We start from the raw sequence: 15,663 nt of genomic DNA on the forward strand, positions 1-15,663 counted from the left end.
AAGTATTTAAATTTCTACCGACAAGGCATTCCATTTCTTTATGGTCCCCTAAATAATGGAAAGGGACTATTTGGCTGTGTAGTTTTCATTTTTACAATGTGTTTTTTATCAACAGGAACATGCACACACATGCATATTATATTTATTTACTTTCTGATAAGACCATGAAATTACATTTATGAAATATTTGGCCATATTTTCTTACCTTTTACAGATACTGCAGCTAAGATTTCAGCAGAACCAAACACATTTTCCCCCTGGCAAATGTATTTGCCCTCGTCTGATTTAGAAGCATTTAGGATCCGCAGGTTTCCGTCTGGAAGAATAGCTATTCTGAAAATTATTAAAAAAGAGGTTTTTTCCTTGTTTTACCAAAAATGATCTAAGTAGCAAGAAACTCTGATGAAGTCTGAAACCACTTCCAAGGAACAATAAATGAAACAAAGGCTCTCTGGGAAAATACGCAGCAATAGTAGAAATGTTTTACACTAAAAGAAATTATGCAATAAACCCACTTACTATCTTCTCATATGTAAAAGGGTTAGGAAGTTACAGGTTATTTTTCTTTTGACACTTTTCTTGACAGTTCATTTTAAAACTTGTGGGAAAAGGTGACCTTGAATTGGGTTATTAAAACTTATACTATAATAACACCCAGAAATATTTTAATATTAAGCTTGGGTATTTCACCTCAAACCACGAGCAACCTCAAAACTTAAATATAAAAAGAAACAGCATAAAAACACAGAGGAGGACAAGTACAGAACATGAAATTAATTGTCCACAGCCCCGAGATGATTTATGGCAGCCTCTCCGCAGGGCCACTCCCGCAGCAAGGGTATGTAAATGAGGCCCGAGACCTGGCGCCCGGGCTGCTCGCACCGCACTTTTTAAACATAAAAACATGCTACCTGAGTTTGCATTCGGGCTCTTTCGAGACCTTTGTTAAGAATGGACCTTGAGTCTCACATGAAGGTGAAAAATTACAGCATTATTAAAACTGTTTTAAAGTTCAGTGAAAATGAGGCTGACATTCAGCATTACCGTATTCTCCTGTGTAGTCATCATTCCAGCAACATACGGGTTTAAATTTAATTAGTACTTTTGTCCGTTTTTCTCTTCTAAGCTCCTGAAATATATATTTCACTGGTGCATCAGCCTACTCAAGCAACCTGAAATGTAACAGAAGTGGCTGCTGTACTTTTGTTTGATATGCCACTAGATTTGGACTGACTTCTTTTAGGAGAGAGGAAACAGGCTGCACTGCTTTTGGTAAGAACCAGTGACTCCACTGAACTTCACATCCTAAAACTGGATCATGCTTGTCTGAAAGTAATAGTTCATGCCATAGCAATGAGATAATATTAAACTATTTAAGGTACATGCATGGCTGAATCAGTTTATTCAACATCTTTTATGTTATTTGAAAATGTGGATTCAATCTGGCCAATTGCTCAGCACTGACAGTTATTGGGATGATTGAGCTTTTTGTAACAACTGGATTAGATTCTAGGTTGCTAAATACTGCTTGTGAATGTGTACTTAGATATCGTCATCAATAAAGATATCAGTTCCGAAACATCAAATTGTTTTTAATATGGGTCAAACTTGATTTACAACACATAGACTGGAGACACATTTAGAGGCAAAGCAAACTAAGAATAGTTCATTTTATTTTGTAATTTATGTCTAGGAGGGATAGTGACTTGAGACATTTGAAAAACAGTGAGCCCCCAAAAGTTATATAACATTCAAGATGCTCAATAAAAAATCCTGTTTATTTCTTTAGACAGTGCTCAGTTTCTATAAAACTGGAATATAATGTATTTATTCTTTTTTAATCCCCAAAATACAACGCTACAAAAAAGATATATTTGAAAGCAAAAATTATACTTTTTGTAAATAGTCATTCTCTTGTGAGAATAACTATTGAAATTTAGCTAAATGACTATAATCTCTGCAGATTATCAGTATCTTGAAAATATTTGGATTTTACTGACTGGTGTAAATTCCAAACTAGCAGGTAAGAAGTTTGGCTTAAAAGTTCACCTTCTTTAAAGAAAGAATGTATCTTAGATACTGGCACTATTTCAGCTCTTGACTTAAGAGAAGTCCTTTCTCACTGACAGCAGACAATATATTATATTCTCGTTTTTAAGATAGTTTATGAACACTCCTGCACTCTAGGACACCGATACACTGGGGGACGAAGAGTTCTAAATACCATGATGTTTTTTATCTGTCAAGTGGCAGGGTCATTTAACTAAAAGCCTGTCTATTGATTCATATATCAGGTGCTTATCAGGAGAGCTCATTTTTCAACTTAATAAATAAAAGATAGATTAGACAATGAATGTGATTTACATTATAACATCTTACTATTGCATGCCTAATTACTAGATAATTGAATATTGAATAAATATTTCCTTGCAATTTTCTGCTTCTATGTATCTTCTCCTCTCGGCTAGTATTACCATGTGACTCCTACATTTGGAATTTTCAGATTTGGGGATTAATTCTGCTGGACATCCTTGAATGGAGTAGGCTGGTAAGGGAGTGGTGAGGTGAAGGTCTGTTGGGGTTAAAGAGAGATCTTAGAAATGCAAACCAGCCTTCTAGCACTCAGTATCAAGTCCTGCTGAGTATATTCTGGTCTCTTAATTTCTCCATGAGTTTCTCTCTAGATCTGGAGGTACCTTGGCTCTCATCTTGCATTTAATCAGTAGATCTCAGTCTTATTAATGTGCCCAGTACCATAGTCTACCCAGGATGGCATTGTGCTTAACCTTGTCTTTCAAGGATTCATTGCTATTTGTTTTTAACCTTCACCTGAGGATATGTCTAATGATTTTAGAGAGAAAGGAAGGGAAGATAGGGAGGGGTGGCAGGGAGAGAGAGAGAAACATCCATGTGAGAGTAAAACATCTATCGGTTGCCTCCAGTATGCACCTAGGTATATGCCCTGACTGGGAATCAAACCCACAGCTATGAGCTACCCGGCTGGGGCCATTGCTTATTTCTGGAAGTCTATTTTGCTTTCCAAATTTCAGAACCATTTTCTAGACCCTTCATTTCCAAGTTTTCCAGGTTTGGCTGACCTGTCAGACACCACACAGCCTAATTCAGATATTTCCAAGTACATGCCCGAAAGTACCATCTATTCACCTCGTGCCATATTATTTAGAGATCATGCTCTTTTAGATTAGATTTCTTTTTGGTATCACATCAGAGTGGCTATCATATCACAGAATCATTAGTCATTAATTAAGACTATACGCTTTCCAGTCTGAAAAGGCTGGGTTCACATCACTGCCATTGACTGTACGCGTGTGATCTTGAGTAAAGTTAATATCTTTCCTTATACGTAAAACTGTCATAATTATATCGAACTGTTCTTTAAAAGTATTAACTAGGTAATATATGTAAATTATACTTCAGTGGTATGTAATAAGTATTATTTCACAACTTACTCAAAATATAAATAAAATTTGTGTCAAATTTCAGAAAGAAAAAAGTAGAGGGCTAGGTAAAGCTTTCAATATGCAAACCTCAGCTATTTAGGGTATTTGATATGTCTCTTCTGGGGGGAATATGTCTCTTCTGAGCTGAGATCCGAGGGATAAGAGAGTGAACTAGGCAAAATGTGGGAAAGCAGAGGGAACAGGATTTGCAAAGGCCTTGAAGTGAGACGGACAGCAAAACCTTGGAGAACCAGTGGCCAGTTATGATGGCAGCGTATGGAGGGGGCGGGGAGTGGCCCAAGATGAGCCTGGGGGGTAGACTGCAGGAAAGATCATGAGGGACACAGTCTACTATGGAAAACATCTCACCTTTTTCTAAGGGCAATGGGAAGCTGCCTGTTTTTTATAGTTTTATTGAGGTATGATGGGCATATTATAAGCTCACATGTTTAAAGTGTATACTTTGAAAAGTCCTCAGATACAGATACAGTCTTGAAGCTATTACATAGTCAAGACAGTCAGCATGCATGTCACACCCAAAGCATCTCTGTCTTTCTTTGTAGTCTCTTCTCCTAGCCCCCTCTCACCCCACCCTTATCTCTAGGCAACTACTGATCTGGTTTGTCACTACAGTAAGTTTTCACTTATGCAGAATTTTATACAAATAGAATTCTAACATTATGTATATATTCCCTTTGTTTAGTTGATTTCACTCAGCACAATTAAACTGGGATTAGCTTGACGTCTGGGTTATTTTCAGCATGGGGTTAATACAAATAAAGCTGCCACCAATATTTGTGTACAAGTATTTTAGGAAAATTAGATTTAATTTCTTTTGCATAAATTCTTATGAGTATAATGAATGGATCATCCAGTTTTTGTTTAACTTTTTAAGAAGCTGTTGTACGGTTTCCAAGTGTTTGCTCCACTTTACATTTCTAGCATGACTGTAAGAGTGTCCTTACAACACTCAACATGGCCAGTCCTTTTCATTTTAGCCATTACAGTAAGTAGGTATGAGATTTCCAAATATTTTTTGCCAGTCTGTGGCATGTCTTAGTATTTTTCCAGTAACAGAAGTTCTTAATGTGGATGAAATCCAATTTCTCAATTTTATTTTGTGCTTTTGTGTTTTTATTTTGTGTTTTTGTTGTTGTGCTAAGAAATCTTTACCTAACCTAAGGTCACAAAGATTTCCTGTTTTCTTTTAGAAATTTTATAGTTTTAAATTATATGTTTATGATTCATTTTGGATTACATTTTGTTTATATTCTGAGCCATAAATCTAGATATTTATTTATTTATGTATTTATTTATTTATTTAGGATATGGTTATCCAATTGTTCCATGTTATCATTTAGAAAAGACTGTAGTTTCTCCATGGCCTTTTCATATTGTCAAAAATCAATCAGCCATAAATGTGTAGGTCAATTTCTTAAGTCTCTTCTCTGTTCCATTGACCTATTTGTCTATCTTCATTCCAAAACTATACCATCTTGATTACTGTGTCATTAGGGTCTGTCTTGACATCAGAGAAGTGAAGACTTCCTACTTCTATCTCCTTTTTCAAAGCTGTTTTGTCAATTCTATATTCTTTGCATTTCCACATGACTTTTAGAACTAGCTTGTCCATTCTTATAAAGCATGCTCAGATTTTGATTAAGATTTCAATGAATTTGTAGGTCAATATGTGGAAGAATTAAAACAATATTATTTTACAACTAATATATATTATATATCTCCATTTATGTAGGTCTTTTTAAATTTACCTATGCAATATTTTATAGTTATTAGTCTATTGATTTTAGACATTTTCTATCAGGTTTATGCATATTTTTGAGGTTATAGTAAAATATTTGTTTAAATAAAAAAATTTGAGATAATTGTAGAGTTACATGCAGGATTAAATGATACATAAGTGCAATCTTACAATATGTAACTTTTGGGGATTGTCCTTTAACTTACTTAGCTTAATTCCCTAAAAATTCATTCAAGTTGTGTGTGTCAGTAATTCATTTCTTTTAATTACTGAGCAGTATTTCATGGTTGGGATATATCTGTTTCTTTAGCCATTCGTCTATTGAAGGACATCTGGGCAGATTTTAAACTTTAATATTCCAATTAAAGTTGCTATAAGCATTTGGGCACAGGTTTTTGCATAAACATCAGTTTCAATTTTTCTGGGATAAATACCCAAAAGTATAATTCTGTTGACATACAATATTATGTTAGTTTCAGATGTACAACATAGTGATTAAACATTTATATACTTTACGAAGTGATCACCTCTATAAGTGCAGTACACACTGGGAACCATATATAGTTATTACAATATTTTTTACTATATTCCCTTTGCTGTACTTTACATCCCTGTGACTATTTTTATAACTGGAAATTTATAAATATTAATCCCTTCTACCTTTTCCCCTATTCTTTCACCACCCCTCCCACCTGGAGACAATCAATTTGTTCTCTAATAAAATCTATGAATTTATTTCTATGTTGTTTATTTATTTTGTTTCTTTAAGATCCCATATATAAGTGAAATCATATGGTATTTGTCTTTGACTTACTGCACTTAGCATAATACCCTCTATTGTTACAAAAGGCAAGATTTTATTATTTTTTATGGCTGAATAATATGCCAGTGTACATATGTACCACCTTTTCTGTATTCATTTGTCTATCAATAGACACTTAGGTTGCTTCCGTGTCTTGTCTATATAAATAAAGCTGCAATGAACATAGGGGTGCATATATCTTTTCAAATTAGTGTTTTGGGTTTCTTTGGATATATACCCAGAAGTGGAATTGTTAGGTCATAAGGCAACTCCATTTCTAATATTTTGAGGAACCACCATACTGTTTTCCATAATGGCTGCACCAATTAGTGGGCTTTGTTGCCAGTTGAGGTCACCCTTCAGGTATGTCAGTTGTGGATCTGGTTGAGTGGGGTTCTGGTGCAGTCTGGAGCCTCTTGGGAGGGGCTCCGGTGAAGGCCAACATTAGCCACCACTTGTGCTGGGCTTGGAGCTCCTTGGTATGTTCTACAAAGTGATTGGCAATTGGTTGCCATTTGTGCTTGGCTTGGAAGTGCTTGGGAGAGACTATGTGTGCTGTGAACTGAGGTTGACTGCCACTTGTGCTGAATTGTGGTCACTTAGTTAGGGAAACATTACAGACCAAGACTGGCCACCACTTATGCCAGGCTTTGGACAACCTGATGATGGGTGTTATAATGCATGTTGAGACCAGTCACTGTTCGTGCTAGGCTTGGGGGTCACTTGGCAAGAACTACAATGCACGCTGAGCCTGGCTGTTGCTTGTGTGTAGTTTCTAGACCTTTGAGAGAGTATGTAGCATGAGCTCAGGGCAGCTCTATTTGCATGGGATTTGCACACCTTTGAGAAATTCTGCTATGCAAGCCTATGGCAGCCTACTCATGTGAGGTTTGCAGATTTGGGGAAAGTCTACAGCGTGAGCCGAGGCAGGCCGCTTGTGTGAAGCATATCTGTTTCATATAAATCTTCTTTGCTGTCTGTGACTGCTTTTTCCCCCAACTAGCCCAGTATCTTAAATTCATGATTCAATTGCTATGCAACTTATAGTTGACTCTCTCAAGTACCAATGACAACTGGCATTGGTTCTTTTGGATGCTATCCATCAAGAGTCTCCTGGAGTTCTCTTTAATGTGTCACCTTCTTTCAGGGATCCAGGGTGAAGTGGTTTCCCAGTTACCAAGAGAGATAAAAAGAGAAATATGACGAACAACACAATGACCTTAAAAATCACCATATGGAAGTGGCACACAACACTTCTACTGACATTTCATTGCTTTCCCAAAACCAGGCAATGGCCTCAAATGAGCTTAAAACAGCAAGAAAGCACAATCCTACCTTTTGTCTGTAAGAGAAACCAGAAACATCTGGTTTTGGACTACTACATACTACCAATGATGACTGTATTTTGGGGGCTATGCCAAATTTAGCAGAAGATGTACAAAACTTTAAGATACAATTTCTGTCCATAAAAGTTCTAACAATTTAAGTGTTCCTACAAGGACTGCAGAACAACAAAATTATGTATCAGGCTATAATTATTGCACTATTCAGAAGAGGAGAAGACTAATAAAAGCTGGAAGAGTTCAGTAACAAGTGGACAGGTTTGATATGGATATTTGGAAGTGGGGAAAGTTTTTTAGAAGGAAGGAACAAAAAGAGCAAAGGAGAGAAAAAAAATCAGAAGTCGGAGTAATATGTTTACAAGATAGAGAAGAGATGAAATGAACCAGAGTAGTGGTTTTGATTTTAGGAAAAATAACTAAGGTTTTGAGAAGCATGGTGGCAACTGTGCAGCTGTAACCACTAATCAATAGCAAAAAAGAGAAGAGCCACTCTCCCTGGGGTGGACTAGAGCGGGCCTGAGGGTTCTGCCGCAGCACATTAACAAGGGGTTTGTGATGCAGGGACAGGAGGGATCATGGAAGCTGATGTAAATATTGGTATCCTTTGATAATGACTCCACTTAGCTTTTGTGAACAGGACACACTCTCTGGGGAAATGAGAACCCTACAGGTTTTTACATTAACCATAGGTGGGGATACGGCTACCAAGAGGGTCAGAAAGAGAACAGCTATGGAGAGGCTTTTCTCAACTTCGAGCTAAGAGCCTCCGTTCAAGTTAATCTGGGTTGGATGTGTAGGTCATCCCTTTACACCACAGGACCTCCTGCAATATCCCCCAGGGAGCTTGGGTACACAGGGTTTAACACCAGAGGAACTTAAAACTCTTCTCGGTTCCCTGCTTTGGTGAATGAAATAACCAGTCTCTTAATAAGAAAGACAATTACATGTGCAATTACAAGTAAAGGAGATCAGTGCTAAATGGAGACAAACTTTTCTGTAGAAAGTGGTATCTAAGCTGAGTCCTCAATAAGTGGTAGGAATTAATCCACCGAACGGTGGAAGCAGGGGGCAGAGGGAAGTGTCTCAGATTCAATTTATTGAGTAACTTCTTTATTCCAGGCACCATGGAAGACGTCTGGGAAATGATGACAAATAAGCCCTAGTTCCTACCTTTAGGAACCAAAGGAATAGAGGAAGCTTCAGACAAATAAGCAGGAAAATAACATTCTGTATAAAAAATTCTGGAAAGAGGTAAGTACGAGAAACTACTGGGAGTACATAGGACAGACAGCTTGCCAGCCTGGGGTGTATGAGTGTGGTCAGGGTAGGTGTCTCAGAAGAGGTGACATCTCATTTGATGGTTGAAAATTAGTAAATCTTATGCTTATACTGGTTTGGGAGACGGGTAGATAAAATGACCCACTGATACGTCTATTGAATCTTTTCCCTAATTGCTTCTCTGAATTATTATATAGGTACACTGTAAACAGGTAATAATTAGAAATTATAATTATTAGTAAAAGCATAGGTATGCCATTTTCTCCCTTCCCTCCTACTGTCCCCTAGTGGGTCTCTTGCACATCTCTGAATTGTTCAGACCTCTATCTGGAGACCACTGCTCCAGTCATATAGGACTAAACATCTTTCAGTGGTCAGACGCTTACCTATTTTTCACTGCCTAAATATGCCATCTAGTTGAACTCCTTCATCCACTTTAGTTAGAATTATTCCTATTTCTGCCTTCATTTTTGCTTCCTCAGAACTCCATCTGTCACATTTTTCCTTAGTGCACACAAACAGGACATTTTTTTTCGTTTGAGCATTATAGTTTCAGCATTTTCAAGGGCCTACATAGAGATCTGAGACCTAAAAAAAATCATTGGCTCAAACAATAAAAAATAACTACAGTGTTAGAAATAATACAATGTAATATTGCCACAATTACCCAACTGCAACTTATCTCTTTCGTTATTAAATAAAAATGTTACCATCGTGACAATAAAAATTTTACTCATATTAACATTTTTGATTATAAAGTTATAAAAATTATTTCAAAATACTTTATAACAAAAATATTTTATATGGATATAGGTATATTTTATTATTTTTGATAAAATCTAGGGTGGTATCTTTAAAAAACTAAGAGTCTTGCACCTGTCAATGTCTTAAAATGGTTCTGCTGATAAACATTATTGCTCACTTTTTACATGTCCAGAATCATAACCTTCCACACTTTATTTCATGTAACATTTCTAACCATTATGTGGGTTGAATATCAGTCTCATTTACTGGTGAGAAACCTGTGGCTCATCATCATTTACTATTTTATTCAAGGCTATTCAGCAAGTGGCAGGGCTCTGATTTCAGTCACATTCTGATTTGTCGTTTATCTCTCAGTGACTTCTTTTTTTTTTTTTTAAATATATCTTTATTGATTTCAGAGAGAGGAAAGGAGAGGGAGAGGGAGATAGAAACATCAATGATGAGAGAGTCATTGATTGAGCCCGCAACCTGGGCATGTGCCCTGACCGGGAATCGAACCCCGATCGCCTGGATCCCAGGTCGACGCTCAACCGCTGAGCCACACCCGGCCGGGCTCTCAGCGACATCTGACTAATTTGTAACCTCCTTCACTTATTATCTTCATAAACTCCACAGTAATTGGTCCTCAATAAGTGGGGACTGAATTAGACAGACTCTACTTTAATCAATTATAGATGAAGAAATTGAGGTCCGAAGCACTTCAAATCCCTTTTTAAACAACAAAATGTCTTATAGAGTTTTTTTGTTTTTTTTAATAGGTCTTTATTGATTTCAGAGAGAGGAAGGGAGACGGAGAGAGAGAGAGAGAAACATCAATGATGAGTCATTGATCAGCTGCCTCCTGCACGCCCCCGACTGGGGACCTAGCCCAAAACCCAGGCACGTGCACTGACTGAGAGTCGAACCTCAGTCGCCTGGTTCATAGGTCGACACTCAACCACTGAGCCACGCTGCCTGGGCCGGCCTATAGTTTGTTTTGATAATATGTGTTATGTTTCTACAATTTGACAGGCCCTATACAAAGCTCATTTAATGCTTTAATTCTTACAAGGATCCCAGGATATAGTATTACACTCAGTTGATAAACGAAGAGAAAGAAAATGAGCCACAGAGGGCTGAAATAACTGCTAGGGTTTTAGTCCAGGCCTGCTGGTTCCTAAAATGTGTACTGCACTTGAAGCTACATCGACCCAAAGTAAACATCAAAAGAAAGCTTTGCATAAGATCACACGCTTGGTGCCAGCTCTGACCTACAATAGAAGCTGACAGAAGTGGAAACTCAAGGGTAACAAGAGGAGACACATCTTGCCTGTAGATGAAGGAAATGAGAGAAATTCATACTCTTCAACTTGATCCATGAGGTATTTTAAAAGCTAAGGGCCATAGGCACTCAAGGAGGCTGTGCCGTCAACATGCTCTTCTCTTTAGAGGCAGTTGAGCTGGAAGGAAGCAGTGAGGTGACCCAGAAAGACATGTGTGACAGCCTTTAGGAAGTGGGAGAAAGCCTAAGTGAAGAAGTGACTTTAATTAATGGACCTCATCCCTGGCTCTGGGCATCACTGTAAGCAACCTGAGGAAACTGTAGGAGCTTTTGTGCGAAGCCACTGAAAAGTTTCACAACCTCCTGGCTCTGAAGAGAGGGTGAGAGAGAGGCAGCCTCTTTGTCAGAGTTTGTAATTAACAAAACAAAACAGAACCAACCCCACAAACACACACTTATATTTTTCTTGTTCTGAAGGATATTTCTAAAGGAATTTGTCACGGACACACGGAACTTAACATATACAGAACTACGTTCCGTCTTTTTCCTGAAATTAGCTTCTTGCCTCAGTGTTACCTATTTTACGTGAATTTGTACAGAAAATCCTGGGTATGCACGTGACTGGTTTTGTAGAGTTAGTATGTAACTTTCCTGAGATTCTCAAGGGAGTTCTGGAAGAAAACAAGGTTAAAAACCACCTGAAAATCCTTTATTATGTGGATGAGGTAACTGTGCCCAGAAGGAACGCTTAGAGTATTTCTTTTTTAAAGCTCAGGACAGAACTCAGACTATTACCTTAGAAGTCACCATTTACTTTTCTTTCCCCCTCATAACGAATTGGTCAGGTCAGATGTGTCCCCCTTTTGGCTTCCTGGAGAGTCTAACTGCGGTGCTAAGGAACGTGAAGGGTTTTATGTTTTCTAGTCACTGCCTTTAACCGTGTCCTGCGGAAACCACCTTCCCGCTTCCTTCAGACACCCAAGAAGGTCCCATGGCTTGTCAATAACTCTCAGTTGTTACCAAGGTCAATTCATCTGGCTCCCCTGCTCTCCTCCCGTAGCTCAGCCCGACAGGTGGCTAGGACCCCGGGCACTGCAGCCGCAGGGCACCGAGGACGGTCTCTCCTCCAGCCTTTCCCCCTCCTGCTCTCCGGTTCTTTCTCTCTTCTGTGTGTCAGAGGAGGGAGGACAGAGCTGGAAAGGGACCCGTGTCTCTTGTGCAATTTCTGTTGTGGTCCTTACTGCAACATAGCTGTCACTTTGGGAAAAGCTGCAGTCCTCCAGGCTGCTGTTGAAGCAGACCCCCAAGGACTGGCTCTTGCTGCTGAACGCGCCAGCGAGGCTTGGGGCCTCCTCTTCAGGCCCTGCCTTTGCCCACTCCGTCAGCTCCTGGGCCCAGAGAGCTCTCGCTTGCCTCCCTCCTCCGAGGTCCATCCAACCCACGGGACCCCACACGCTCTTGCCTTGTAAGTGGTGAGAGCGTCGGTTTCCTTCCTGTCGCTCCCTTTCCCCTGCCTGTCGTCTCTGCAGTCGGGCTCTCCCTGTTTAAACAGGGCCAGGAGCCGATCAGCAAGTCTGTTACCCAAGCAAAGTTCAATCGAGGAATAATTCTGTAATTTTTTGGAGTGAATCCTGTTAACCTTTCCCTCACTTGAGTTTGGAAGTGCAAAGGGTAAGAAAAAGCCTAGCAGTCCCCACTGATGCAAAGCCTGCAAAGAACGTCTTTCTCTCTAACATATGCTCTTACAAACACAGAGGCGAGGAGTGCGGTGCATGGGGGAGGTGATGCTGTGCTGGTGAGATACGTCCACAAGCAAAACTCGCCCAGCTACCTAGGCTCTGGAGGAGCTATATGACTCCTCCGTTTTTAGGAGTCTCTTCCAAATATCAGGTGCCTTATGCAGCTTTGTTTGTAGCTTTGGGTTTCGGGCTTAACATATAATGACGAGTCTCTCTCACTGCCACGGCCTTCTTTGAGCTTCTCATTAGAATTCATCTTATTATTGTAGTTCTGCCACCTCTGCCTCCAGTAGCAGGCCACTCCCTATTTAAACGTGTCGGTCCCACTGCCATCACAATGTGTCATATGATAATGCTGCCAACTGACTTAATGCCCATCCGTGTCTCCACACTCCATTCAGGACAAAATCCAAACTCCTTAGCATGACACGGGACATCCTTCATAATCTCTCTCTGCCTTCCCAATCTCCTATCAGATTCCTAGCGGCTTTCTCACATCTGCAGCCATCCTACCTTCCGTTCGTAATAAACTGCTTGTCATTCTCTGAAGATCCTATGTCTTGAGTGTTTGCAAACAGTTTTCTTCCATCTGGACAAGACTTTTCCTGCTTCCCAGTCTCATAACTGTATGGAAAATTGCTTACTATTCTCCAACGTTTTTGTCGTTGTTGCTCAAATTATGTCTGGGTGATGTTCCCTGATCCTTGGTTATGATCTTCCTACCCATACATCATTACTTCTCTGTCCTCTTATACTTCTAGTACATTCCTCCGTATCCCAGACCTCAGCGTCTTATGTTTCCCCTAGACTGAAACGTACTTGAGGAAGGAAATGGGCATCATAATAACACAAGGAGTAGTCAATTAATGGTGATTAAACAGTGCTCAAATTCCTCATCGGAGCATCTGGTTAATCACTACATTTCAGTGTGAATTAATTTATGACACCACATTTTTTTTTCCAGGAGGCTCCATGATGAGAGCTTTAGCTATTTAACCACTGTAGGGAAACAAAGAGTAAATTGTAGAAGGGGATAGCAAGGCCTTGTGCATTCACTTGATTTGATAGGATTGAAATTCCTGTCTTCATTTTCACAGTTACAATTTTTTTTTCATTATTTTCACTGGTTTAGGTACATTTCATAGATCTATGGTGTGTCTATTAGCATGAATGGTTCAGCTTTCCCTTATTAACAAAACAAAACTACTAAACACTTAACGGTTCTTCCTTTGAACCATACTTTGAAAAACACTATTTATTAGCTAGCTATAAACCTGTGAGTACTTATAACATTTTTTTTTTCTATTTTATTAAAGTTATTTCTTCTTTATAGGCCTTTGAATGGTTTGGTAAAAACCCCATCTCAATTAAATGTGTTTTTTCATTTTCCTCTGTAAGAATTTGGCTTAGCACTAATGAGAAATTGATCTTACAAAATGAGAGATATTACAGGCACACACAACAGAGCTAGGTAAATGCTTCTGGAGTGGCTGTGGACTGGATTCTAAACTTTTCCACTGAGCTGATTCTAAAACTGAAAAATGCTGTGAAATTGGATATATCCCCAAACTGAGAACTTTTTTTTTTTAATCCTTCCCCCAGGATATTTTTTCCATTGCTTTTCAGAGAGAGTGGAAGGGACAGAGAGAGAGACATCGATGTGAGAAAGACATAGATTGGTTGCCTCCCACACCCACCCCAACCAGGCTGAGGATTGGGCCTGCAACTGAGGTACGTGCCATTGGCCGAAATCGAACCCAGGACCCTTCAGTCTGTGGGCCAACTCTCTAACCACTGAGCCAAACTGGCTGGGGCCAAACTGAGAACTTTTTAAAGTCAAAAAAGATAGTTTAGGTTGCACTGAATCATTTATCCCGTGGCTTTTTGCAGTGTTCTGAAATGAATTATCTGTCATTTCACATTAGCACAGACATAAAACCTGTCAGTACTTTTTAAGGCAGACTAAAAAAGGACAGGTATTTATAAAAAGCTGAAATCTTTATTACTCCTTGAGCGTGTGCTTCTGCATTTTCTTTTCTGTACAGTCTGCTGTCTGTATAAATACCTAAATCTCATAGGAAGTGAGGATACATTGTTGCTCTTCTGAAACCTCTAAGGTCACCGAGACAGCATCTAGGGCAAAATTATGAATTTTTATATCGCCCCCTGGGATGGTTTTTAGTCCATTTTAAATTATCCTGACCTAATTAGAAAGCTTGACCGTGGCCAAGCTCTTTAATATTAAAAAGTGCACTTTATTATTTTTTGTATTAGTGCTCTCCTGGAGAGCAGCTCTTCCACTATTTAGCTCAAGTTACTTTTGAATGCAGTCAAGTCAACATCAGTTAATTGATTTTCATGTGTGGCAGTGTGGGGTAAAGTGCATTAGGCGTCGGTACAAAACCCCCCTCCTGAATTCACTTGCCATTGGCCTTTATTTTAATTCTATGCCTCCTCTCCCTCATTTATAAAATAAAGACTGTGGACTGAATTTCTAAGGCACTCTTCACCTATTTTCCTAAACCCCAAAGCGTTCTCTCAGTCTCAGGCTACCTTCCACAATTTCTTTTCTATCTTACAGGGAGCCCAGAGGATCAGCCTGTATTCTTTTTTTCTTTTTTCTTTTTCTGGGACAAACCTTGGAGTTTCTTTCTCATCAAAATCTGTCTCAGAATAAGACAGGTTCCCAATATCCAACTTCTAATTTACACCCAACCATAGACATCAGGACACTGTCCTCTTTTGGAGATGACATACAAGAATATAAAACACTGCTCAGTGCCTTTCAGATAGTCACTGATTGCTTTTCACTATGTGAAACAACCTGGCTACCAACAAGACTCAAGAGCTAATTTGAGTAGAATAGAATAACTATAAATATTTAAAGAATTCTAACTCCCTATTGACTAGAAAATATATTTAAAAAAATCTAACATAATTTAAAGTTTCAGTTGAGTTCAGGCTTAAGCAACTGCCACAAATAGAAAGGTTTGTGAGGATAATTCAATCAGAAAACTATACTAGCACAACCATCTTAATGTTTTATGAGTAAGTCCAATAAAACTGCATCATTTCTACATTTTATTTATTTTAATCAAAACTTATATGGTGCAAAAAAAAAATCCCACATGGTTTTTGTTTTTTGTTTTTTTTTTAGACAAACAGACTCTGCCAGCTATGGCCATGACATTGGGTAAATAATTTAATTTCTCTGAATAATCCAACTGTAAAATGAGGGATAATAATATTTATCTG

General features: G+C 38.7%; 1 protein-coding gene across 1 annotated transcript in view; it reads right to left on the reverse strand.

Annotated features, from left to right (window-relative positions):
• CNTN5 (contactin 5) overlaps positions 1-15,663 on the reverse strand; it is a 964,763-nt gene that overhangs the window by 112,292 nt on the left and 836,808 nt on the right. The window contains exon 14 of the mRNA XM_087821593.1: positions 206-333. Within this exon, the coding sequence (XP_087677719.1) occupies positions 206-333 (128 nt within the window). The remainder of the gene's footprint in view (positions 1-205; positions 334-15,663) is intronic.

This window comes from Miniopterus natalensis, chromosome 11 (genome assembly GCF_054644295.1).
Source record: "Miniopterus natalensis isolate mMinNat1 chromosome 11, mMinNat1.hap1, whole genome shotgun sequence".
Taxonomy (NCBI): domain Eukaryota; kingdom Metazoa; phylum Chordata; class Mammalia; order Chiroptera; family Miniopteridae; genus Miniopterus; species Miniopterus natalensis.